General features: G+C 61.3%; 1 protein-coding gene across 3 annotated transcripts; it reads right to left on the reverse strand.

Annotated features, from left to right (window-relative positions):
* Positions 1 to 121: 121 nt before the first annotated feature.
* On the reverse strand, positions 122 to 18647 carry CASKIN1 (CASK interacting protein 1). 3 transcript variants are annotated; one of them, XM_082360392.1, is made up of 20 exons: positions 18372 to 18647; positions 11923 to 11974; positions 11718 to 11815; positions 11365 to 11510; positions 11179 to 11274; positions 10932 to 11062; positions 10363 to 10471; positions 10173 to 10281; positions 9988 to 10070; positions 9705 to 9822; positions 8580 to 8681; positions 8387 to 8475; positions 8226 to 8310; positions 8049 to 8140; positions 7144 to 7254; positions 6961 to 7062; positions 5398 to 5536; positions 3280 to 5319; positions 2198 to 2603; positions 122 to 1833 (listed from the first exon to the last, which is right to left on the reverse strand). In XM_082360392.1, the coding sequence occupies exons 1-20, from the start codon at positions 18463 to 18465 to the stop codon at positions 1734 to 1736; spliced, it is 4302 nt and encodes a 1433-aa protein (XP_082216518.1). In that variant the 5' UTR covers positions 18466 to 18647; the 3' UTR covers positions 122 to 1733. The 3 variants fall into 3 exon arrangements, with proteins under 3 accessions (XP_082216518.1, XP_082216517.1, XP_082216519.1); XM_082360391.1 differs by having other exon boundaries at positions 9988 to 10082; XM_082360393.1 differs by lacking the exons at positions 6961 to 7062; positions 7144 to 7254 and having other exon boundaries at positions 9988 to 10082; positions 18372 to 18646.
* Between the last annotated feature and the right edge of the window lie 5818 nt (positions 18648 to 24465).

Genomic DNA, 24465 nt, shown 5'->3' on the forward strand with positions numbered 1-24465 from the left:
CAGGAGGCTCCTGTTGACATCCCCAAGATGTATACTCTTGGTGACTTCTCCTCCCTGTCAGGAACAGGCTAGCCCCCCACTTGCCCCAATGTACATACCCCAAAAAAGTGAGCCAGGCAGCTCCATTTTCTGCTGTTTATTGACAGCTGACAGTAACTCCCTGCCCGGACCCCCCTTCCCCACCTGCTGGCCCTGGCCTGGGCCACCCACTGTGGAGAGGCCAGGTAGCTGGCCAAGCCCACCCACCCGGGGACATGCCAGCACATGACCACTGGAAGGGGCCCCACACACCCATGCACCACCTTGGCAGACCCCCTCAGCCCACCCGAATCACAATCGCTGGTTTTCGGCGCTTTTTAATTCTCTTTTTTGTTAAGAAATGTCAAAGTTGTGCCCAAGACATGTGGATCAGCAAACACGATAGAGGAGGCCGATCAGTACTTTTTGGAGGGGGGAGAGGGAGGGAGAGAAGGCGAGAACGACCACACGATACGGCCTCAGACCATGAGCAGAGCGTCTGTGGGAACTGGAGCGGGGGTGGGCTGGCTGCGCGGCGCCAGCTCAGGGCCCCAAGGAGGGAGGGTTGGGCACACCCTCACACGCAGCCTGGCATGCATGCCCTGCACCCACTGCTGTCACCCAACCGACGCGCCCACGTTCACCACGCCGTGCACACAGCTCCCCTGAAGCCCAGGTGCACCCTCACACCAGCACCCATGGGAGAGGCAGAGCCCTCCCCACTGTCTCCACGGCGTGGATGACACAGCCCAGCGGCGAGCAAGGCACATCCTTCAAGTTCTTCAGACGCAGAGAAGTTAGGAGAGAGAGCAGAGGGGAGGCCCTGGCGGAGCACAGACCCCTCCCCCAGACCCCAGCCTCCTGTTTGTGCTACTGGGCCCAGAGGTCTGGCCACTCCTGGACAGAGGGAGGGAAGGATAGACAGACAGATGGCCGGGGCCTCTAACAGCTTTTGTCTTGAGCTAGACTCCAGCGTCCTTGCAGTTGGTAAATGGTTTTCTATAGAATCAATAATATTTCTTCTTTCTTTAAATATATATTTGTTAAAGTTATACCTTTTTATTTCTCTGGGGAAATCTGCCTCAGCTTATTCCCAATAAATTAATACTCTTTGATAGCTTATATTCAGGGAGGGGGGTGCAGTGGGGCAGGGGGCCCAACCCCAGCCCCTTGTGCTGCGCTGGAGTGGCTGGCAGAGGTCCCCAATGGGCAGTTCTGTGCTGGGCATAGGCCTGTGCTCTGCCACAGATTGGGGAGGGGGCTACAGCAGCTGCCCCCCTCCCGCTGCCTCCCAGGGTGGACCCAACCTGGACTCAGGGCAGGGGGTTCAGGAGTTTCCCCTCCTCCACCCACAGCGGGCAGAGCCCGGTGGTGGGTGGGCAGATGGCCCAGCAGTTATTGCACAGGGAGCAGCAGATAAGGAAGGGGGGCACCCACGAGGCAGCATCATCTGCCCAGAGCCCTTGGGTCCCCCAACCAGGCAGTCCTCCAAGCTGGGCCCAGGGGCAGGAGTTGTGCTTGTGCGGGGTCTGGACAGGACGGCCCACCCCCGCCTCGTGCCCGCGGCCGCCTAGCGGGCTGCCCCCTGTGCCCCTCCCCCTTGGTCCACCGCCCTGCCCGCTCGCGCCGCCCCCGGAGGTACCCATCCTGAGGTAAAGGTCAGTGTGCGGGCCGGAGCCCAGGCGGCGCGGGGGAGCCCAACTTGGGCGGCCGCGTCACTCCAGCATGGCGTCCAGCTGGTCGGCCAGGTCGTCAAACATGCTGCCAATGTCGTCCAGGATGCTGCCGGTGCTCTTCTCCTCGGCGGCCGAAGAGCTGGGGGCGGGCGCAGCGTGAACTGGCTGAGTCGGCGCAGAACTTCCAGCCCCCCATGTCCCGCCCATTCCGCGCAAAGTCCCGCCCTCGCGGAGGCCACGCCCCCGCCTTCAGGGGCGGGGCCGGAACAGTCCACGCCCCCCCCCACGACATCTGCCCCGCTCCGCCCCCGGCCCACGCACAGTAGCCTCTGTCGGGGGCTGGGGCAGCTCGTAGGGCCCCGCCCACGCCAGGCCGTACCCGGCGCAACTCGGGCCCGGCGCGACTCGGCCCCGCCCTCGCAGGGCAGCCTCCAGGTGTGCACCCGCCGCGGGGGCGCACAGACCCCCACCTACGCCCACGCCGGACCGGGTCCTGCACCTACCGCGAGCCTTGCGCGTCCTCCTGCCGGATCTTCTCTTCTACAGCTTGCAGCGCGGCCGCCAGGCACGCGCTAGTCTCCTCAAGCTTCTGCCTGGCGCTGTCCCCCGGCGAGGCGCCGTCGGGCGCGGCGGGGGGCCCGGCTGCCGCTGCGGCAGCGCGCGGCGGCTTGGCGGGCACGTGCAGCGCGGGCACACCGGGGGACGGGGGCCTGGCCGGGCTGGCACTCAGCGAGGGCGGCGTGCTGGCGGGCTTGGTGAGGGCAGCAGGCGGCTGGCGTGCCGGCGAGGGCGACGGGCTGGCGCTGCCCGACTGCAGCCCCGCAGCTGCCTTGGCCGGCTTGGGCGCCGTGGGCGGTGGCGGCGGCTTGGGAGACACGGGCGGCGGCGTGCCGTGGGCACGCTTCACCTCTGCGGGGAGGAGGAGAGTCGCACCGGCGTGGGAGGTCGCGCGGCGCGCGCGCTGCCTATCGCGGCACAAGCCCTGCCCAAGCGCCCTGCCTCGAACCCGGGATTAGAGATAACGCCCTTTGCACTGCCGGCCGGGCTCCAGCTCCAGCCCTCCGCCCCCCAGCCTCCCTGAGGCTGCCAGGGGGCGCGCTTCCCTGTGCAGGCCTGCGTGGGTCACTGCTTCCAAACCCCGCCTGGTCCGCCCCCCACCTCCATTCCCCTCCAGGTGTGGCCTGTTGCAGCCACCGGCCCTCCCGTTGCTTGAATGCCACAGGGCCTTTGCACCTCTGATCCTTCTGCCTGGAAGCCTCTCCCCTCCCTCCTGTGCTTGGGTCATTTTACAGCCAGGTCAGAATCCTCCCTTAGCCTTCCAGCATCGTGGGCCTGTCCTCCTTCCACAGGTGCTGCTATTCATGGGTTTCTGTGTCTCCTTCACTGAGGAATGTAAGGATCATCCACCCTTGTCTCAGCTCTCGTTGGTGGAGTGGTCCAGTGGGTGGATGGACAAGAGGGTCTGAAGATACTTTCCCACCCCACTCCACCTGGCCTTCATTAAATCCAAGAAGTGGAAAACCCCTCAGACCATGGCATGGGGAGCTGGAGGAGGGCCCTTCCCCAGCTGGCTCCCTGAACCTACCTGGGCTGCCAGGACCTGGCAGTGGCACCTTCTTGGAGGCAGGCGTGGGCGAGCCCTGGATCTTGGGCACGGGCTGAGCCAGAATGGGCTTGGGAGAGACAGGTGGCTTGGCTGGCTTCCGGGCATCACTGTCTGGCGGGGGCAGTGGGGGCAGGTGCAAGAGGTCAGAGGGCGGGGGCTCAGCGGGTGGCGGTGGCGGGGGCAGCTCTGGGGGCCCAGCCTGCTCAGAGGCTGGACGGCGGCGCACAGTGCCTGTTCCATTCTGGTACACGGACAGCGGCGGTAGGGGAGGCTCGGGACCTGCCTCCCTCTCCTTGGCCTTGGGCCGGCGCTTGACCGTGTCGGACTCAGTGAGGATGAACTTGACGTTCTCCTGCTGGCTCTGCTTGGCTCGGATGCGCCTCTTGAGCGTGGCGCTGGCCTCCACCCTGGCCAGTGGTGGGCCCTCCACACCTGCCTCACCCTTGGCTGGACCTCGAGGCCGCTGCCGGGTAGCGCCATCTTCCACAAAGTGGCCGTGATCTGCAGGCCCCCCTGGCTCTCCCGGACCCCGGCGAGCAGTGGCCAGAAGTCCCGTGACAGGCCCACTCAGTGTGCGGCGCCGGTTCACCACCTCGCCGTCAGGCCCAATGGCCTCCTTGTGCTTCACCGAGGCCAACACCGTGGCCACCCGGCCTGGCTCCGGGCTGGCGGGGCGAAGCATGGGGTGGCCCTCAGGGGGCCTGCGGGCTGCCCGGCCCCCACCCCCAATGGACGACAGCTCGAGCATGGCTGCAATGCTCTTCACACTGCCAGCGCTTCCTGTGTCCACGCTGCCAGCCAGGTCACTAGCCCGCCGGCGCTGTGCCCGGACCCCCAGCCGGCCGTCCTCGGTCCCAGCCCCCTCGGTCTCCGCATCTGGCACTGACTCATCAGCCAGGTTGGCACTGGCCATGGCTGAGCTGGAGCGCTTGGGCGGGGGTGGGGGGGGGCCCTTCTTTCGCGGCCGCACAGCAAACGACTGGCTGCGGTTGACGTTCTTGTCAGCGCCAGCGGATGCCCGCACCGAGTGGCTGCGGCCCACGCGCCGCTGGACTGTGGCGTAGGGCCCCACGGTGGCAGGCACCAGCAGCTCATCCCGCTCCGGCTCGCTGTCGGACGCCGCGTAGCGATTCAGGCTGTGGGCGCGCTTCTTGGGCCGCCCTGGCTCCATGTCGGCCTCAGGGGGCAGGCACAGCGTGGGCACAGGCGCGGGCAGGGCCGCAGGCGCAGGCCCCGGAGCAGCCGGCCCTGCCTCGCTCTCCACGGGTTGGGGCAGCACGTAGGCAAAGCCACGGTGTGTGGGTGACTGAGGCAGCGAGCGAGGTGACATGGGTCGCTCCATTGGTGGCAGCAGCTGTGGGGTGGGCTTCACCTTGGCTGTGGCTGGGGCTGGGCCATGAGGCCCCCCCAGGGCTTGCGGGGAGCCTGGCCGGGCTTTTGTGGGAGTCTGGGGGGGCGTGAAGTGGCTGGTACCTGGTGGAAGGACCTGCCGTGGCTTGCCAGGCACTGGGGGCACACTGGCCCGCTTGACGCTGTGGCCATGGCGGCTGGGCCGGGCCTCCTTGGGGGGGGTACCCAGGGCCGGCCCCTCCTCCAGCAGGTACTCCTGGCTTCGTGACATGGGGCTGCCAGGCCCTGGGGGCCCGTCGCCCAGCAGCTCCTGAGAACTGCTCATGTGCCGTGCCCGCCCACCCAGGCTGGGCTCCTGCCGCATGGAGACCCTTGGGGTGGGCGGCAGGTGGTTGGAGGGCTTCTCAGTAGGGGCAGCGGCAGCCCCTTCAGCCGGGCCCGTCAGAGCAGCCTGCAGCTCACCACTGAGCTCACTGTCCTGGAAGGTGGTCATCTTAGGAGACTGGCAGTCAGCTGGGGCAGGCTCGGGTGGGGGTGGCGACTCGATGGCCATCACTTCAAGTGACTGTGGTACCTTCCGGCGCAGGGGTCCCCCCTCATACTTGGTGTACTCTGCCTTCTGCAGCTCTGCCAGTTTCCTCACTGCCAGCATCAACTTCTTCTGGTGTCCTGCGTGGGGCAGGGGGCAGGTCAGGCCAGGGAGGGTGGCGAGGACCAGGAGGCAGTGGGGGCGGGGTGGGGCCTCACCCAGCTTGGTGATGCCGATCTCCTGCAGGTCCTCCCAGGTGATGTCGGTGATGAAGTCGATGTTCTCGTAGCCGTTGTCCACCAGCACCTTGTAGTACTGAGCCAGGCCAATCATGGACAGCCACACGGCCAGGTTAGCCTACGGAGCAGGGGACACAGAGGGCAGCCCGAGCTGGCTGCCCACACCCTGCCTATTACTCAGAGCTGTCAGAGGAGAGGGCACCGGGCCAGCCTGGCACAGAGAGACGGAAGGACAGACAGACAGGCCCGAGGCGTCAGCTTTGGAGACAGTGCAGCCTTGACAGGAGCCCAAGGCCAGCTCACACACACTTTCGAACATATGCAAACACACACAGAAGAGCGACTCTCTCCTCAGGATACCCTTTGGGGGAGGGGGAAGAATGCGCTTCCGGTGGAAGAATGCACTTCCTCACCTGCCCAGGCAGCCATGGGGACAGCATCCACGTGGACACACCACACACGTCATGGACACAGACACACAGCACCACCGACCAGATACGCATATACACACACCCTGCATCCCAGCCATCCACGGGCACTGACACCCCTCTGAGTCACGCTCACGCCCTCTCACCACTTCCCCACCAGCATCAGGCACACGTCACACAGCCTCGTCACACGCCTGGCAAATATCCGTGATGGTCTTCACCCAGAACCACCGGTGGCTCCCTGAATGGCATCCACCCGTCCACACTCCCAGCTGGATGTCACTCATGCATCAACACAGCACACTCGGTCACCCCCCCCTTGGGTGCACAAGCAAAGTGAAGCCCCTGGGACCCAGATGTGCTGGCTGGGAGGACCCCTGAGCCGCTGACTGAGTGGGGTGAGGCAGAGTGGATGAGCACAAACCCACCTGTCACCAACCCACAGCCCTGGGGCTCTCGGTGGCCATGGCATCTCCCTCACAGACGGGTGGGAGCCCGAAGCACAGCGCAAGGCCCAGAAAGGCAGCATGGATGTGACAGGCCCCGGGCCCACCTTCTCCCAGCCCAGAGCCTGTCCCACCACAGAGTGCCTGTTCGTGACAGCACGGGCCGCGGCTGGTGTGGCTGTCAGCCAGCGTCTGCAGTCACCAGTGGGCGCCTTGAATGTATTTAGCGTACGCATGCTGTGTACCCGAAACACGCACAGGCGTCTTCCCCATACATGTGCCTGGGTGTGTGCAAGCACGTCCCATCCCCACGGCCCCCTGCAGTGTCTGGGGGGGTGTGTGATGGGCAGTGCTGTGGGGTGCCGGGTGGCTCCGGTGTCCCTGTGTGGCCGCCTGAGCGTGGAGCACGTAGTGGAGATGGGGACTCTCCAGGCTTCAGGCTCCCCTTGCCCTGATAGCCCTCAGAGGCGGTCACCACCGCCCCTGCCCCTGCCCCTGCCCCAGGGAGGTGGGCCCCAGTGCCCCTGACAGACAAACAGAGGTCATCCTCTGCTCTCCTCTCTCTGGACTCCCCAGAGGGCAGGGGTGGGCTGTAGCCAGGGAGGCAGGCTGTCTGTCTGTCTGTTTGCCCATCCTGGGACTGGCCACTGGGGTGCAGGGGGCCTTACGGGTTTGTGCTCAGGCAGCCAGTCGGGGATGCTCAGGCCGCTGATCTCTGCAGTGATCTTCTTCCGGTGGCCTGGCTTGGTGACCCCGATGGCCGTGAGGTCCTAGGTGGAGGAGAGGCCCATTAGCAGGAGTCTGGGGGCCCATCTCTGGGTCAGCTGGTAGACAGCCTTCGGGCAGCTCACCTCGGGGGTCATGCGGCTGATGGTGGGCAGGTCATAGCCGGCACTGATGAAGTTGGGGGCGTAGAGCTGCAGCTGGAATGTGGCAAGCCACTGGCTGACAGCCTCGGCGCCCTGGAAGACACAAGGCACCCGCTGCAGGCTCGCCCGCCTGCTCCCCCGCCAGGCATGCACCCCAGCCACCGCGGCGCCTCCTTCTCTGCTCAGCTGAAGACCACGCAGCGCAATCTGCTGTCCGCTGGGCTGTCTGCAGCCAGGCCCCGTCAGCCTGGCCCGGGTGCTCCTCCTCGCTCTGTGGTCCTGGGTGCCGCTGTCTTGAGCATCGTCCAGCACCTCGGCCTCCTTCTGTGATCTCCACCAGGAGGGTCCAGCTGCTGTCCACATCACAGGCCTCCCTGACCGTCCCCCCCATTCCTGGACCAGGGACACCCTGCAGTGTGGCCCCGTGTGAGGGGCTCTGGGAATGGGGCCTCAGGCGGGGCAATTTAGTGCTGCTCCTCTACGCCCTGGAAGGTGGGCTCTACCCAGAGGAATGCAGGAGGACTCAGCCAGCAGCTCACGCCCGCCCTAGCACGCAGGTGCATGCACACAGGACCTGTCTCACCCACATACACGCCTTGTCTCGTCTCACATCCATGCCATTCCACACGCATACACATGCGCACATGTGCCCGCATCACAATCACACCAGCCACACACAAACCCCCACTCACCTCACACCCATGTCACACTTCCTAGACACACTAGCTTACACGCACAGCACATACAAGAGACAACAGCTACACAAACAGACTGACAGACCAACAGAAGGACGGGCCCAGCCTGTCTAGGGCCCTGGCCGCGCTGCGGCCAAGCCAGGCAGGCTGCCCTGGGCACCCCCCCACCTGCAGCCGGCCCAGGCCTTGTACCTTGCCCTCCGATGCTGCCTCCAGCTTCTTGGGTGGCTGCTCCCCATAGACCTGCCCGGCATGGGTCACTGGAGTCTGAGACCGGGTGGCACCTAGGGACGAGAGGGTGTGGTGGGGCAATGGCTGCCTGGGGGCTACCTCCCGGCCAGGCCAGCAGTGCTGTGTCCTTGCTCTTACCTGAAGAGCCCTCCGGAGGCTTGACAGGGCTGTCCCCGGGGCTGGAGTCGGAGACAGACTTCTGGGAGAGCACCGTGGCCAGAAGCTGCAACCCAGACAGGCCGGCTGGCCAGTGCTGCTCTAGACACAGGCCATCCCGGTCCTGCCACCACCCCACCTACCTTGACCCCTTCAGAGCCTGCGTGCAGGGTGTGGCCCCCGCTGCTCCGGCCACTGGCCACACTGCTCAAGCTGCCACTGCGGTCCCCGCCTGCCAACAGGAGGGAGCAGCATCAGCTAGCGCCAGCCCTGCAGAGCCCAGGTGCTGCCTTGCAGAAGTGCCACTGCCACCGCCCTCCAGAGGCCCCCACCTACCTGTGAATGGCTTCCTCAGCACCCAGATCTCCTCGGGGGGTGCAGAGGGCCCTGCTGAGCTGCCTCCCTGGGGTGGGCTTGGTTCGGCACCTGCTCGGGAACCTACGGGCCAAGCACAGTCTCCCTGAATCCTGGATTGGCCCAGGCCTGGGGCATCCCCTGGCCTGGCCCCCAAGTCTGCACAGAGCAGAGGCCGGACACACACGTTCCTGGGGGGGGTCAGTACAGCCTCCTCCTGCCCTGTCTCCGAGGAGCTAAGCGACCCTCAGAAGGCCCTTCCCAACCTTGGACATTGGAGAGCAGGAGAGCATGGCAGAGAGGGGCGCAGGCCAGGCTATCCTGTGGTCCTGTAGGTGGGAGTAGGGAATTGCAGGAGGGTGCAAACCCCTCTGTGCCTGGGGAGCAGGGGGAGGGAGGAGGCCCCCAGGAGCCTGGGTCCAGGCTCCTCACCCCAGGGAACTAGATGACCTCGGGTGGATTGGCCAAACCTCCTAACTGGCCCCCCTCTGCCCTCTCACCCGGCCTGTCAATCTCCATATCCTCTCTGTGGGGTAAACCAATCACACCAGTCCCCCATCTGAAGCCATTCCATGGCCCTATGGCCTCATCCTGCGCCCCCTCCCTCTCCGTCACCAAGTCAGCCACACTGGGCTCCTTTGGACCCTTACACAGTCACACTCTGTCCTGCTTCAGTGCCTTTGCACATGTGGTTCCCGCTGCCTGGAATGCTCTGCCTGTGGCCAGCCCCTCCCACTTCTCAGGGCCTTCTCTGTCCACACTTGTCTAAAGTGGGTCTCCACCTGCAACCTCTGTGTTACCGGTTGGTACGTTTCCTTCCACATTTATTTCACTGTTCCCTTCTCCCCTCCCTCCCCTAGGGCAAGCTCCTTGGGAGCAAGAATGACGTCCATCTGGGATACCGTCTATTCCTAGTGCCTGGCATGCAATGTCTGTTGAATACATGAAGGAGTGGGTCAGGGGACGCTGATGAGGAGACAGCTGGCAGGACACACTCTGGACCCCACACCTAGCAATGGTTAGAGCTGACGATCCTTGCTCTGCCACCCAAAACGCCATGCACCTGCTTCCTTCTGGCCCGCGAGCCCATCCCTGGGTGGGACTTACCTGCTCGCTTGACGATGGCCTCGCCCAGGGAGGACGGGAAGTAGCCCACACGGTCATTGCCTGTCCTGTTGTCATGGATACAGCCCTTCCACCGGCCGTCTGGATGCTGCTCGAGGACCTGGCCAAGTACGGTGGGGGGAGCACACTCAGGGAGACACCCCTCCATGTTAAGTGGGTGGGTGGCCTTGGCCTCCTGCTCAGACCCCCCAGTTGCTGCCGGGTGTTGTGGGGAGCATCCCAGGTCCCATTCATCCCTGTTCCAGCAGCCCCAGGCTATCCTTACTGTGATAATGTCCCCGGCTTTCACGTTGAGGCTGGTCAGGTCGTAATTGTTGCAATAATCCTTGGTAGCCCGGACCTGCAGGGCTGCCGAGGCCTCTGGGGACACAGGAGGCGGCAGACCCCCCAGTCCTGTGAGCCGGCCTGGCCCAGGCCCCACCCCTGCCCCCCTGCCCCGCCCGGGCCCACCTCGCAGCAGCTGCTTGATCTCCTTGCTGGCCTGGGAGGTGGTGAATTGGTGCACGATGTCCAGGGCCGTCTGGCTGTAGGTGTTCCTCACGTGGGCATTGATCCCGTTCTGTATGTGCCAGAGGGTGAGGACTCTCAGGAGCCCCCTACACCCCCACTTGACCCCAGCTCCCTCTGGCCCCTAACTCACATCGAGCAGCAGCCGAACCACTTCCGTCTTCCCACAGAGTGCGGCCTCGTGCAGGGCCGTGCCGGACTTGGTCTGGCGGTTAATGTCAATGCCAGCTTGGAGGAGGAGTCTGACGGGGAGGTAGGAGGAGCAGGCAGGGCCCTGCACAGAGAGCCCTCTGCCCCAGCACCCCCAAGCCGGGCTCCAGTTCCTGGGGGCTGAGGATGAGCTAACCCTGTCCCACATCCCCAACAACCCCTCCCTGTGTTAACCCTTCACACTCTTATCTCGTCTCATCCTAGTGTAGGCATTGCTGCGATGGCCACTTTAAGGATGGGGAAACTGAGGCTCAGAGAAGTTAAGAGTCTCCTCAAGGTCACCCAGCAAGTGGCACAGACTGGGGCTATAGAAGACCACTCCCCAGCCCCCTCCAGTGCATCCTTTATGTGGGCGGCTTGAGGCATCCTTCGTATCCAGAGACCTGACCACATCCCCACGGCTCCCTGGCTGCTCCTGTCTTATTGCCAAGCCAGGAGCAGGAACCCCAAGGCTGGGTGCCCCTTACCCCGCCCACCCCCCCACGGCCATACCTGATGATGTCGATGTGGCCATTCTTGGCTGCCAGGTGCAGGGGGCTGGTGCCATTGGGGTCAGCGGTGTCCCCTGGCCGGGGCTCTAGCAAGGCCGCACACATGTTGCTGCTCAGGAGCAGCTGGACCACCTGGAAGGAGGGGTCAGAGTAGGGGGGCCCAGGAATGGGGTGGGGAGCTGCAGTTTGTCTCCCACTCCCACCCTAGAAGAAGTTGGAGTCCCACTCAGCTCCCTGGGGAGACTTACCCCAACGCGGCCGAACTCACAGGCAAGGTCCAGGGGCGTCTTCCCCGAGTTGTCCACCATGCACGGGTTGGACTGGTGCTGGAGCAGCATCTCAGACTGCAGGGACCACAGGGCGTGGTCAGGCCCAATGCATCCGTCGGGCTCATTCTGCCCCAGGCACCCTGTCACCCCTGAGGCGGTCCTTACCACGTCGTAGTGACCATGCTGGGCCGCCAAGTGCAGGGGGATGTGGCCCTCATCAGACGGGACATTCACCGCTGAGCCCGCCTTCAGCACCAGCTTCATGGGCTCCTTCCGGCCCTGCCAGGCCGCATAGTGTAGCGGCCGCATGCCTGGGGGCAGGGGGGGGCGGTTGGGAGCTAGCCCCTGACCCTGAACCCAACCCTGACTTCTAGGACGCTGATCCCATGAGAACCTGCCTCAACCCAGACCAAGACCCGGGGCTGAGACCTCAGTTGAGGGACCATCCTGGCTTCCAGGGACCCCACTTCTGACCTTGACACCCTGCCTCTGGCTCTGAGGTCCCTGACAGGCCTTGCCTTTGTTGTCCTTGATGTCCACAGCAGCCTGGGCCTCCAGCAGCAGGGTGATCAATTCTGTGTTGCCATTCAGGGCCGCGTGGTGCAGGGCAGAAAAGCTGGGACAGGTGACAGACATGTATGGGCAAGGAGCCGGGAACCCTGCCTTCCCCAGGAGTCCTTGACCCCCATACCAGACTGACATCTCCCCGGGCTGAGAACTCACCCATCTGGGTCTTGGAAATTGACATTGATCTTCTTGGTGGAGCCCAGGAGCTCTGGGGTGGGAAGGAGACATGGTGAGGGAGGCTCTGTCCAGCCCCTACTGAGGCCTACCTGGGTCCCAGCCCCCTCTAGACAGAGAGCAGGCAGAGCGGCTGGCTAGCTCCCTGGCAGGCTCAGAGCCAAAGCTATCTAGGTCTTTAGTCTAGAAACGTTCATTCATTCAACCCTGTTTCCGGCACTCAGCATCAGGTACCAGCTTTTGGCCCTTGGTTTCCCACTGAACTAAGACATTGGGAGGTTCATAGGGCCTGTCCCTGCCTGGGAACAGAAGCCAGGGCTGTGCACCCACACAGGCGCACACATGTGCACATGAACCCCCTCCCTTGAGACGCTGGCTGAGCATCTGCCAATGGTGGGAGGGAGAGAGCCAGCCCAATCTGTCTCTCAGAAGGACCCAGATGGGGCCGGGGGTGGCCCAGGAAGGCTGGAACACCCGGAAATGGGGGTATCTCTGGGGAAGATATGCATTTCCAGGGTTCAGCCTCCCCCAACTCCCAGCCCCGGGGCTGGCCTGTGTAGATGAGCCCCATTTGGCAGGGCAGGATGGGGAGGCAGGCAAGTGGGCCAGTGCCTCCAAGCAACCACATTACAATGGCCCCCTCATCTATGGGGGCATGCACAGGCCCCAGGGTCAGCCCTCCTGAAGCCCGAGGGGCTCCAGCCCTCCCTTGGGGGCCCCAGTCTCCTCCCGGGGCCTCCCCAGTCCTGGCCTCCACCAGCCGCCTGCCAGAGGAGGGAAGCCCACCAATGCCCTCCCCGTGGGCTCAGGTCCAGCCGGACTCGGGCCAATCCCCTGCCTGTCTGGGCCACGGTTACATAAACCATTTGTGGGTCAGTCACTCTGTGAGGGAGGGGCTGGCAGGACAGAAGCCCCTTTGTCCAGGCTCAGGACAGGGATGGGGGCAGGGGGCTGAGGGAGTCGAGTCACAGAGGGGCTGCTGCAGGGCCCGCTCTGTGACCCACAGCAGCCCCGGCTGCTCCGGCCTCAGTTCTCAGCTTTTGGATGTAGGGTGTGGGTCCCCCAATGGCCCACAAAGCCCACAAAGTCAGAGACGGGCCTGAATTCAAATCCTCCCTCTGCCCCTTACTAGCCCTGAGGCCTTGGCTGTGAGCTCGAAGGGTCTAACAGGGCCAGCCTCAAAGGCCTAAGGGCGCCTCCAGACAACACATGAAGGGTCTGGCACAGAGTCGGCTCAGCACATGGCAGTTCCTAATACTAGCTCTATAGTAATCCCACCCCACCCTCCCCAGTGAGGGGCTTTGCTGAAGAGCCGAAGAGCTGAGGCTCCAGGATGAGAGGCGTCTCCACTCCCCTGCCGCTCCCCCCGCCTCAGACACTTGGCTGATGCTAACGGCTGTCTAAGTTGGCAGCAGTGCCACCCCTCCTTCCCCGTGGTGGTCCAGGGCAAAACCTTGGAGGCAGCCCTGGGTCCTTTCTTGAGCCCTTATATCTTCTCCATCGGTCAATCCTGTTGGCTCTACTTTCAAGACACTTTCAAAGCACACCTGGAATCCTACCCTTTCTCACCAGCACCATCATCACCACCCTGGGCCAGGCCAGCGTCCCTCGAAGGAACACTGCCATCACCTCCCCCTGGCATCCCCACTTCCACCCTGCCCCCTCCAGTCCATCCTCCATACCCACTGAGGTCAGGGGGATCCCGTTAGAACATGGGTCCGGTCCCATTGCTCCTGTCTCACTGGGGTTGGAGGCCAAAGCTGGACAATGGCCCTGATGATGCAGCCCTCCTTTCACTTCGACTTCCTCCTCATCCCTGTTCCAGCCACCTGAGCCTCCTTGATGGCACTCCAACACACCTGTCTCCCCTGCCACAGGGCCTTTGCACATGCTGTGTGTGTGTGTGTGTGTGTGTGTGTGTGTGTGTGTGTGTGTGAGCCATTCTTCTCTCAATTATCCCCATTATTCCCTCTTCATGTCCTTCAGGTCTCTATCCAAGACCTGCTTGTCAAAGCCTCCTCCCCCATCTAAAATGGTAATCCCCTGGGAGTTTCCTGGTGGTCCAGTGGTTAGGACTCGGCACTTCCACTGCCATGGCCCAGGTTCAGTCCCTGGCTGGGGAACTAAGATCCTGCAAGCTGTGCAGTGTGGCCAAAAAATAAAAAATAAATAATAAATACAACGGTAATCCCCTTCCCATCTCGTCTCTGTTGTATTTTTCTCTTTAGCCCCCATACCACCATTTATCTTGTTTATTGTCCATCTCCATCACTAAATTACAAGCTCCAAGAGGACAATGGTTTTTATCTATTTTGCTCACTGCCGTATCCTTGGTGGCTAAAACAGTGCCAGGCGCACACACGGTGCTCAGTAACTGGTGACTGAACTGTACCCTCATCCCACACGCTCTGTCCACCTGCCAGGGTCGGCTTCAAGTGTGTCACCTGTGCAGCTACTCAGACGAGCCCCACACCTGGCTGGGTGCTCTGCTGTTGTGAGATTGTTATTTTTTGTTTTTGTTTTTGGGGTTTTTTTTGGCCCCATCTTGTGGCATGCGGAACTTCCCCGACCAGGGATTGAACCCGCGCCCGCTGCAGTGGAAGCGTGGAGTCTTAACCACTGGACCACCAGGGAAGTCCTATTATTTTTTTGGACAAGTCACCCCCCCACCATTTTCATTTTGCGCTGGGCTCTGTGGATTATGCGGCCGGGCCTGCCACGGTCCCTTGTCGTGAAGCTGAAGGGAGCCCAGGCATCGCTGTCCCCCAGCACCCCTGCCTTGCTCAAGCCCATGCTCAGCACATTCCCCCACCAGAAGGCTCTGCCCCCCGACTCTAATGTCTGCTGCCCCCCACCCTTCTTAGTTCCCATGTAGCCAGTTCTCAGCTTCTCCCCACAAGACTTCCCAGGCCAGCTCACTCTCCTCCCTCCCGCAGCCAGGGTGCCCAGGCAGCTGCGGAGCCAGGTGCTCGGAGTGGAGCCCGAGGCCAGGCCCACCTGCTCGCCCAGTCACAGCTGCAGGTGCTGAAATCTCAGAGGGACTGGAGGTTGAGGCCCAGGAAGTGACACAGACACCAGTGGGGAGAGGGTGTCTCCATCCAGAAGGGGATCACTCCCCACAGGAGAAGGAGCATATTGCTAAGGTCATTTCCCCACCACACACTCCCAGCCGCTGGTCTCCTCAAAGAGGAAAAGTGCTGGAATTGGATGAAGGGGGCCTTGAGGTCTTGGAGCACCCCCAATTCCCATGGGGACACTGGACACCCGGGAAGGTCCCAGAACTGCAGCCTGCCTGGGGCTGGGGGGTTGCACCTCATGGAGATAGGTGCCCTGAATGAAGCTGGAGCAGAGCATGGCTTCAGGGGCCTGGGTAGGTGGGAGAGAGGAGGGCAAGTGGGGATAAGCTGAAGGCCCCAGGAGCCCCTTTCCCTTTTCCACGAGGGCACTAAGTCCTACAGATTGCCATCAGTCATAGTGCATACGCCTTGCCCCTGACCGCCCCCATGACTTTGGCTCTCCGGTCTCCTATCACCCCAGCCCTCTAACTGCTCTCCTGATACCACCCCTACCTGTGAAGTCACCTCCAAACTCCAGCTGCAGAGGCCCTGGGGGGAGCCCACCCCAGACCCTTTTCCACTCTACCCTTGTGGCCTCCCTCCACCCCTCTGCCCAGATGCTCCTCCAACCACGGAAGCCACCCACAGGCCACCTCCACAGAGCCACATCGGTCCCCTACAGGGACGTGGTCTTGGCCTCCTCTGCTCCCACCTCAGATTGGCTGAGCCCTGTGGCCTCCAGCATAGAAAGGCACCCTCTCAAATCCCCCAGGGCAGGCAGCTCTGAGCCAGACGCTGGAAGGGAACTCTTAGTGGGCCAAGGTGAGTAAGCACAGGAGCACTGGCCGTAGTCTTCAGTGAAATGGAAGAAAGGGGAGGTTGGGCCAGAAGGAAGGGCAGGGTGTCTGCCTGCACCCCAGAAGACCAGCCTCCACCCTAGTATTTTCCCTCCCTAGCAGTCTCTTCTTCACTTCAAGGATGACTGCTAAAGGTGACGGTGCCTGTGCATGTAAGTGGAGGCTCCCTTCAGGCGGGATAGGGGTGCTGACAGAGCCTGGGGTGTCACTGGGGTGTGGGGTGAAGGGAAGGTGTCAGCACAAGGAGGAGACTGTGGAAACAAGAATCGTGGGGGGCTTCCCTGGTGGCGCAGTGGTTGAGAATCTGCCTGCTAATGCAGGGGACACGGGTTCGAGCCCTGGTCTGGGAAGATCCCACATGCCACGGAGCAGCTGGGCCCGTGAGCCACAACTACTGAGCCTGCGCGTCTGGAGCCTGTGCCCCGCAACGGGAGGGGCCGCGATAGTGAAAGGCCCGCGCACCGCGATGAAGAGCGGTCCCCGCACCGCGATGAAGAGTGGCCCCCGCTTGCCGCAACTAGAGAAAGCCCTCGCACGAACTGAAGACCCAACACAGTCAAAAATAAAATAAAATAAATAAATATATATTAAAAAAAAAAAAAAGTATCCTCTTAAAAAAAAAAAAAAAAAAAAAGAATCGTGGGAACACCTCTGGAGTTGGGGGCCCCAGGGAGTACCGCTGGATGCCCCCTACCCCATGGCCCAAACTCCAGCTGTACTTTGCTGAATCAAAATACATCTTACTCCAAAGCAGGCCAGTGTTGCCATGACAACCGAGCTAATTCATGGAGAGATTTCTCGGTCTGATTTATTATGCCCGCCCCTGTGAGTCAGAGAGCCCAGATTCGGGTGCCAGGGCAGGTGTCCCTCCTACCCGGAGACCAGGCCATGCAGGGGCAAATGCAGAGATCCAGGCGGAGACACAGGTAGAGGTAAAGGTCCCCACACCTCCCCCGGATGGCCAGAGTAAAAGGGGGGAGGAGTCGCCAAATCTGATGCCCCCCACTTCCTCGGCGCACTGCCCTGGGCTGTCTAGGAAATGGCCACAGTTAGCACTTCCGGAGCACTTACTAAGTGCCTGGGCTTCATGCGTGTACTCACTGTTCTTACAACAATGCTACGAGGCAGGGACCACAAACGTCCCCATCCTACAGATGAGGAGACTGAAGCCCAGAGACTGGAGATGCCTGTGCCCAAGGTCGGATGGCCACTAGGTGGAAGACTTTGCCTTGCCTTCCACCTCTCAATCCCTGAGCCTGCTTTTGAGGCTCAGCTGAGGTTGCCTCTGCCTGAAAGCCCTCCCTTTCTGAACCCCGAGGCCCTGAAGCCAGCCCTAATTGGCAGACTGTCCCTGGGCCTCCAGTGTGGAAGGCAGGGCCCACCTGTGTATGTGTGCTGGCGAGGCACAGATGTGCAGCTCTCTAATTGCACAGAGCAGATAGTAGCGGCCAGGCAGGGGCTGCAGTGGGAGGGGTCCTCCTGGGGCTCAAGGACCTACCCCCACCTGCCCCAGAGGCTGTCTCAGTTCTCAGCATCTCCCCTGGAGAGAGGGGAGGGTACCTCCCTGACTTACATACAGTCCCAGGGGGTGGCATGGGGAGTCGGGGCACCCAGACCCCACCTGCTACCCAGCAGAGCCCTGCCCGCGCCCACACAGGTGCCCTGACACACTGACACGGCCATACGTGCGCAGTCACACACGCGGCTTGTCCACACGCCCATCCATCCATCTCCAGGGTCCCCGGGGGAGGCTCCAGGCTGAGCTGGGATGAGTGCTGGGATCAGGGCGCCAAGCTTCCAACCATCCCCTGGGACCCCCACAGAACAAGCTCAGGATGGCCAGTGGGAGACCCCCTCCCCCCCAGTCTCCTTTTCCAGCAGGGAAGCCAGAGAGGACCAGGGTCTGCACCTGCCTCGAACTCAGCCTGCCCTGGGCTGGGCGACCTTGGGTCTCTGCTCCCCCTTCAGTAAATGGCCCCCAGCCGGCCATGCCTGGGCAGCCACACCCCCAGCATGGTCCTGCCCCCCCCTTCCCTGCTAAGCATGTTATTAAACATGGGGCGGGGAGGGGGTCTGACAGAGACTGTCAGCCCTGTGGTCTCCCCTTACCGCAAGAGGCCCCTCCCTCTCTCCATGGCGTGGGGGGGAATCCGCCTCGCCCTTTAAAGGCCCAGAAGAGACCTCCAGCTGTCAGCCCGCAGCCCGGGAAGGGAGGGGAACGGAGGCAGGAGAGAGGGATGCGAATGCCTGCGGCCTGGAAGGTGGGTGCCGCCAGGTGCCCGCTGGGGGGCTCGGGTGACGGCCTGGCGCTCGATGCAGCCCCTCCTTCAGTGCTGGCAGCGGGGGGCGCGGACGGAGGGTCTGGGCGCTGCTGGCCCCGCCCCGCCCCCGGGGACCCGACAGCATCCCCCTCCCCGCCCTGCGCCGGGCGGGGTGGGGGGCTCGGCGCTGGAGACGGCCCCAGGGCGCGCCGCGGCTCGCGCCCGCTCCCCGCGCCCCCCGTACCCCCCGCACTCACTGGCCTTTCCGGGCCGCGGCCTCTGCAGCAGCCTCTGCGCGGTCCCCACGTCCTCCGCCTTCACCGCCTGCACCAGTTCCTGCTCCTTCCCCATGGCGCGACCGGGGCCGCAGCGACGCGGCTGAGCTCCGTGCGCTCGGCGCGGCTCAGAGGCGGTGGCGGCCCCGCGGCACCCGCCGCATCCTCCTCCCTCCCCCGCCGCCTCCTCCGCCGCCCGCGCCCCTCGCTGTCCTCGGGCTCCGGCTCGGGCTCGGGCTCCCGGCGCGGAGGGGGCGAGGAGCGCGTCACGGGCGGGGGGCGGCCCGGGGGCGGGGGCCAGCGGCGGCGGCGGCGGCGGCGGGAGCGGGGCGGGGGCCGGCGGCGGCGGCGGCGGGAGCGGGGCGGGGGCGCGGCACCTGGCGCCGCCTCCCGGACGCCTGGGTCCCCCCTTCCGCGGCCGCTGACCTCGGTGCGCCCGCGCCGGCCGCGCGCCCGACTCCTTGGCTCCGCCCCTACATTAGGACCCGTCCTCCCGAGACGCCCCCTCCCCACGTGCGGGCCGCGCGGCTCAGGCCCGGCCTCTGCGGACACCCCGCGGCCCCGGCGACCGCCAGGGGCTAGGGACAGCAGCCACCGGGGGGCCGGACACTGAGCCCCGACTCGGCGGCGGCGCCAGGCAGAGCCTGAGCGAGGCTTCCAGAGGCTGCGGGACCCACGGGGGGAGGGACTCAGACAGTGGGCGGGCGGGGACCCGGGCATGGAGATACCCAGGCATCGGCGGCACAGAAGCCGGCCCGCCAGGGGCTGTCAGACATTTCTGGCCCGTGGTTCCCGTGGGAGGTGTCGAGGGACTGTGAAGAGGAATCTCCCAATAATGAATTCGGTGTCAGGGAACCCGCCCTCCCCTTCCCGCAACTGCACCTTCATGCCCTGCAGCCTCTGGCTCTCTCCACAAACAATGCTAGGCGACCCCCAACCGCCCCCTCCTCAGTCGAACCCCAACCTCAGTGCACCTGCCCAGCACCAACTGGGGTTCAGCCCCTCACACTTAACACTAAGAGGGGCTCGGCTCCCCCATCCCCAGCACCAACTGGGGTGTAACTCTTCAGGTCCACCACCCAGGGGGTTTCAATCCCCCCGGTCGCAGCACCAATGGGGTCACAGCCCTGCCCAGCAGCAATCTGAACCCCACACAAGCCTGCTTACCCCCCAGCCTCCAGGCACAGATTCTGGCAGCCCCACAGGGGACTGTCCTGCTTGACAATAACCCTCCCCCCACCCACCCCACACACACCCAGAAGTCTCTCCCTTCTGACCTCCTGGGCCTTAGCCTCCGGTCCTCACCTTGTCATGGCTGCAGCATTCTAGAGACAGACTGGTTGGGGTCTGTGTCCCGGCTCAGGTTCAGTTTCCTCATTTGCAGGGAGGGGCAGATCATCACCCCAACCAGGCAAGGTTGTTAGAACCTTGGGAAGGTTCACACATATGATGGCTGGACCCCCCCATCTCCCTATGGCCCAGGCCATCAAGCTGGTCCAGGAAGAAGGTGGCCAGAGTGTGGAGGAGGGCAAGCAGCAGGCACTGGGATTCCCTGATCTGGACAGCTGGTCAGTCCCCTCCGTGGGCTCTTCTGTGAAATTTAGGGAGCAAGCCTATGCCTCCCAGTGTGCTGGGCTCCCACAGGGTTCCCTAAACACAAGAGCCCTCCCCCCCACCCTTTATGGTGACCAATTCATGGGCACCTGCTGGGTCAGGCACCATGCTGGTCACTTCATAGATGAGCTTGGACTTACTGTGCCCTTTTTACAAATGAAGAAAGTGAAGCTCAGAAAAGCCAAGTGACTCACCTGAGGTCCCAGAGTCTCCAGGTCATGAGTCTGAGACTTGAACCCACATCGGCCTCTTCATTTGTCCCAGATCTGCCTCTTACCAGGTTTGTTTTGCCAGTCACTTTGTCTTTCTGAGTCTCAGTTCCCCCTCCATAAAATGGGGGAATGATACCTCCCAGTAGATTATTTGAGGATTAACTGTGATGCTATCCATAAAGCACCTCACAGAACTTAGTAAGTTCTCAGCAAATAGCTTCTGAGGATATTGTGATATTCTTGGGCCTCCCTACCTGGGCCGTCTGGGTAGCAGTTGCATTTTATTCATCTTCATGTTCTGCAGAGCCAAGCAGTGTGCCTAGCACACAGGAAACACTACAAAAAAAAAAAAAAAATAGTTATTATCCTTACCATTATTTTCATGTTTTGGCTGGCTAAGGCAAACCACTCTGGCCTGAGCCTAACATTTTCAGGGCCTGGGGCAAGAGGACAAACAGAGGCCCACACACCAAATGTCTAATTATTCAAATGTTATAAATCATGCTAATAATGTGTTAAATAAAATATATTCTATCATCCTACCTTGACAAATACACCTTCATCATGACCTGAAAGGCCAAGTTCTAGTTTCGAATTATCGCATAGCTCTGGGAAATGAACTGGCCCCTGCCTCCAGCTGCCTCACCTCCATTCTCTGCCCACTTCCAGCTCCAGCTCCAACTCTACCCAACAAACAGGTAGCCCTTCGTCACTCCTCAGATCTAGGCTTGGGCAACTTGCTGTGTGGTCCACCTTCTGGAGGACAGACCTGGGAAGAAGGCCGTACAGAGTCTGCTAGATTCATCCTGGTAAGTGAGGCTAACGCCCTAGGAGGAATCAGGAATTCTAGATCCACTACCCACCAGCCCAGTGAACCTGGGACAAGCTCCCTACGCTCAGCTGCCTCATCTGTAAAATGGGTCAGCAGCTCTGCCTGCAGTCCAAGGCTGACGGGAGGGTCCATCTGGAAACAGAGATGTGAATCTTCCTGGGGTCCCCCCAGCCTGGGGATGGGGGCAGCACAGCAGGCCATCCACTCTGGCTGGGGGTATGAGGATGCAGAGGCGTGGGACTTGGGCAGCCCTCCAGGAAGTCAGGCCTCCGAGGACGATCCCAGGAGGAGGGGCCGCTGAGCCAGCAGAACTGCTGAGGCTCAGCCTGGAGTAGAGCTGGCTGCTGCTTCACTGCAGCCTGGGCTGGCCCCCTTCCCAGCTGCACGGCAACCTCCCCCTTCCCCCAGCAGCAACACAACCCCTGCTCCTGTCCACCAGCTGTGCGCCCACTCAGGGGCTCCCTGGTACCCCTCCCAGCCCCCCAGAGCCCTGGTGCCCAGCCCCTTAAGTATAAAATGGGGATGACGAATGTACCCTCCTCACGGGCTGCTGGGAGCATGAAGCATGATAGCTGCCAAGGTTTCCATCTTCTCAAAGATGCCACCTCTGTAAAGTGCTCAGCTGATGCTTGGTACATAAGAAGGGATCAACAACCATGGGTCCTATCTCCCCTTCCTGCCCAGCAGAGATGCTGGGGCTGCTCAGGCTGGGCATGGAGCCTGGCCTGGTCTCTCAGTTACCCATAGGCATGGGACATGTGCAGCCCTCCACCCAGAGTCCCCACAAAAAGGCAGACAGCTCAGGACTTGCCCCCTGGGCCACAGTTACCCCATAGACATCTGGCTGAGTCTTCCAGCCCTCCTTTGGTCTCACCTCTCTCTCCCGCTCTCAGGCTCTCAGGGTTTATCCTGCTCTGGACATCCTTCAGGTGCTAGGGTTCGCAGGGCTCTTCCTCTCCCAGGCTTCCAAGCCCACATATCCATCTGCCACTCCCCAGAGCTGCCTCTGAGCCTGGCAGAGCTGCCCTGGGGAGCTCCTCTACGTAGAGAGGAAGATGAAGAGGATGTATGAGGTGCGGGGGTTGCCTGGGAAGTAGTCACCTCAGCCAGAAGGGGGGTGATCAGGGGAGGGATGAGCCCAGCAGGATGGGTTCTGCCATGTTCTAGCCACGTGCCCTTGGAATCATGACTCTACGTCTCTGAGCCTCAGTTTTCTCGCCTCCAAAATAGGGGGCGGTTCCTCCTTGGCAGAGTTATTGCGAGGACCCAATGCAGAATGTGGGTAAAACGCTCAGCATAGTTTGGCGGTTCCTCAAAAAGTTAAACATGGAATTACCACATAATGCAGCAATTCCACTCCTAGTATATACCCAAGAAAAATTAAAACGTGTACTCAAAGAGATGCTTGTACAGAAAATTTCATTTGTAATAGCTAAGAAGTGGAAACAACTCAAGTTTCCATCAATGAACAGATGAATGGATAAATAAAATGGGGTCCATCCACACAATGGAATATTATTCAGCCATAAAAAGGAATGAAGTACTGACACAGGCTACAACCTGGATGAACCTTGAAAATGTTATGCCCAGTGAAAAAATCCAGACACAAAAGGCCTGTTGTAGGATTTCATTTATATGAAATATCCAGAAGAGGTAAATCCTCAGAGACAGAAAGCAGATTACTGGTTGCCAGGGGCTGAGGGGAAGTGGGGTGGGGGGATGGCGAGTGAGTGCTTAACTGGCGGTGGGGGAGATGGGGTTCTTTGGGGATGATGGAAATGTTCTGGAACTAGATAGAAGTGGTGTTTGCACAACTGTGAAGGTACTAAGTGCCACTGAATTGTTCAGTTAAAAATGGTTACTTTCATGTAATGTGAATTTCACCTGAATTAAAACAAAACACCCAGTATAGCCCCCCACACAGAATAAGCTTTCAAAATGCTATGAAAAGTCCTGAAAAAAACAGGAGTTCAGCAGTTGAAGAGGTAGAGGTGAAGCATCCTAGGTGTGGGCAAGCATTCAAAGAGAGGGTGTAGTGAATTCTGAGACTGTTGTTCACTCATGGCTTGTGGAGCGGAGAGAAGGAGAAGCCGCAGGGTTGGCAGGGGCTGGGCCCAGGAGTCTGGAGGGTGACGGGGGACCCCTGCAGGCTTCTAACAGGGGTCAGACCTAGGTTTTTAGAAGACCACTCTGTAATGTGAAGGACAGCCTGGAGGGGGCAGGAGTGGGTGTGGGGAGGCTGTTCCGGGAGAGGGAGTGGTGGCCCATCTTGCCTCACTGTCATACATGGGTGGGCACTGCACACAGAAGGGGAAGCCTTTGGGGGCAGGTCCATCATGAACTGTCTTGGCCGTGGAAAGTGGTGTCCATGGGGCCTTCAATGGAAAATGTCAAACAGGTAGCTGGATGTGAGCTAGAGACAGGGTGGAAAGGCCCCAGACCAGGGATGGTACTGAAAGCCCTGAAGAGTGGGCAAGAGCCCCCAGGGATAGTGTGGAGACAGGAACTCTGGAGGCCACCAGCCTTTAGGGGAAGGCAGAGAAAGAGACTGAGTGCAGGGCAAGAAGCTGGGTGGCGGTCACGGGAGTTTTCTAGGAGCAGTGCTGTCAGCCACTGTGCAGACAGATGTGGCGAGATGCAGAAGGAAAAGTATCCACTGGGTTTGGCAATGTGAGATGGCCAGGGACCTCGTGAAATTTTCACTGGAGAGCTGGGAGTAAAAGACATGACAGAGGGTCAAGCAGTGAGTGAGAAGTGAGAATGGATCTTTGAAAAGAGAGCAGGCTGGAAAAAGAGTTTTGAGTTGTTTTATGTGTTGAAATGCTGAGGGGAAGGAAAGAGGGGAGGTGGGGAAGGTACAGGAAGGAAGGTTCCTGGGACCCAGGGCCTGGGTGGATAGGCAGGGGACCATGGCCTTGATCAAGGGGCCCGAGGAAGGAAGTGGGGTGCAGCTGCATTTATAAGCATGGTGGGAAGAAACCATGGGAGAGCCTGTCTCAAGGACTCTCTTTTTCGAGGATGAGGCCACGTGTGTAGAGTGTGGGAAGGCTGGATGGAAAAAGCAGTAAGAGGGACCCCAGTTTTGGAGGGGTCACTGGGATTAGTGAGGGGATCCGAGGGTCAGACCCTGGCTGGACAGTCCTGAAAGGGACCAGAGTAGGGTTGCCTGATCTAGCAAATAAAACCACAGGACAACTAGCTACGCTTGAATTTCACCTAGGCAATGAATAACTTTTTAGTATAAGTATATCCCATGCAATATTTGGGATATACTTATACTTAGCAAAACAAAACATGTTGCTTATCTGAATTCAAATACAACTGGATGTCCTGTAATTTACCTGGGAATCCTAGCCCCGCGTGGGAATCAGGGGATGGATGGGAGGGAGTGGATGGTGCAACCCGGCCTGGAGAATGG

This window comes from Balaenoptera borealis, assembly GCF_965194805.1.
Source record: "Balaenoptera borealis genome assembly, chromosome: 16".
In the NCBI taxonomy this organism is placed as follows: Eukaryota; Metazoa; Chordata; class Mammalia; order Artiodactyla; family Balaenopteridae; genus Balaenoptera; species Balaenoptera borealis.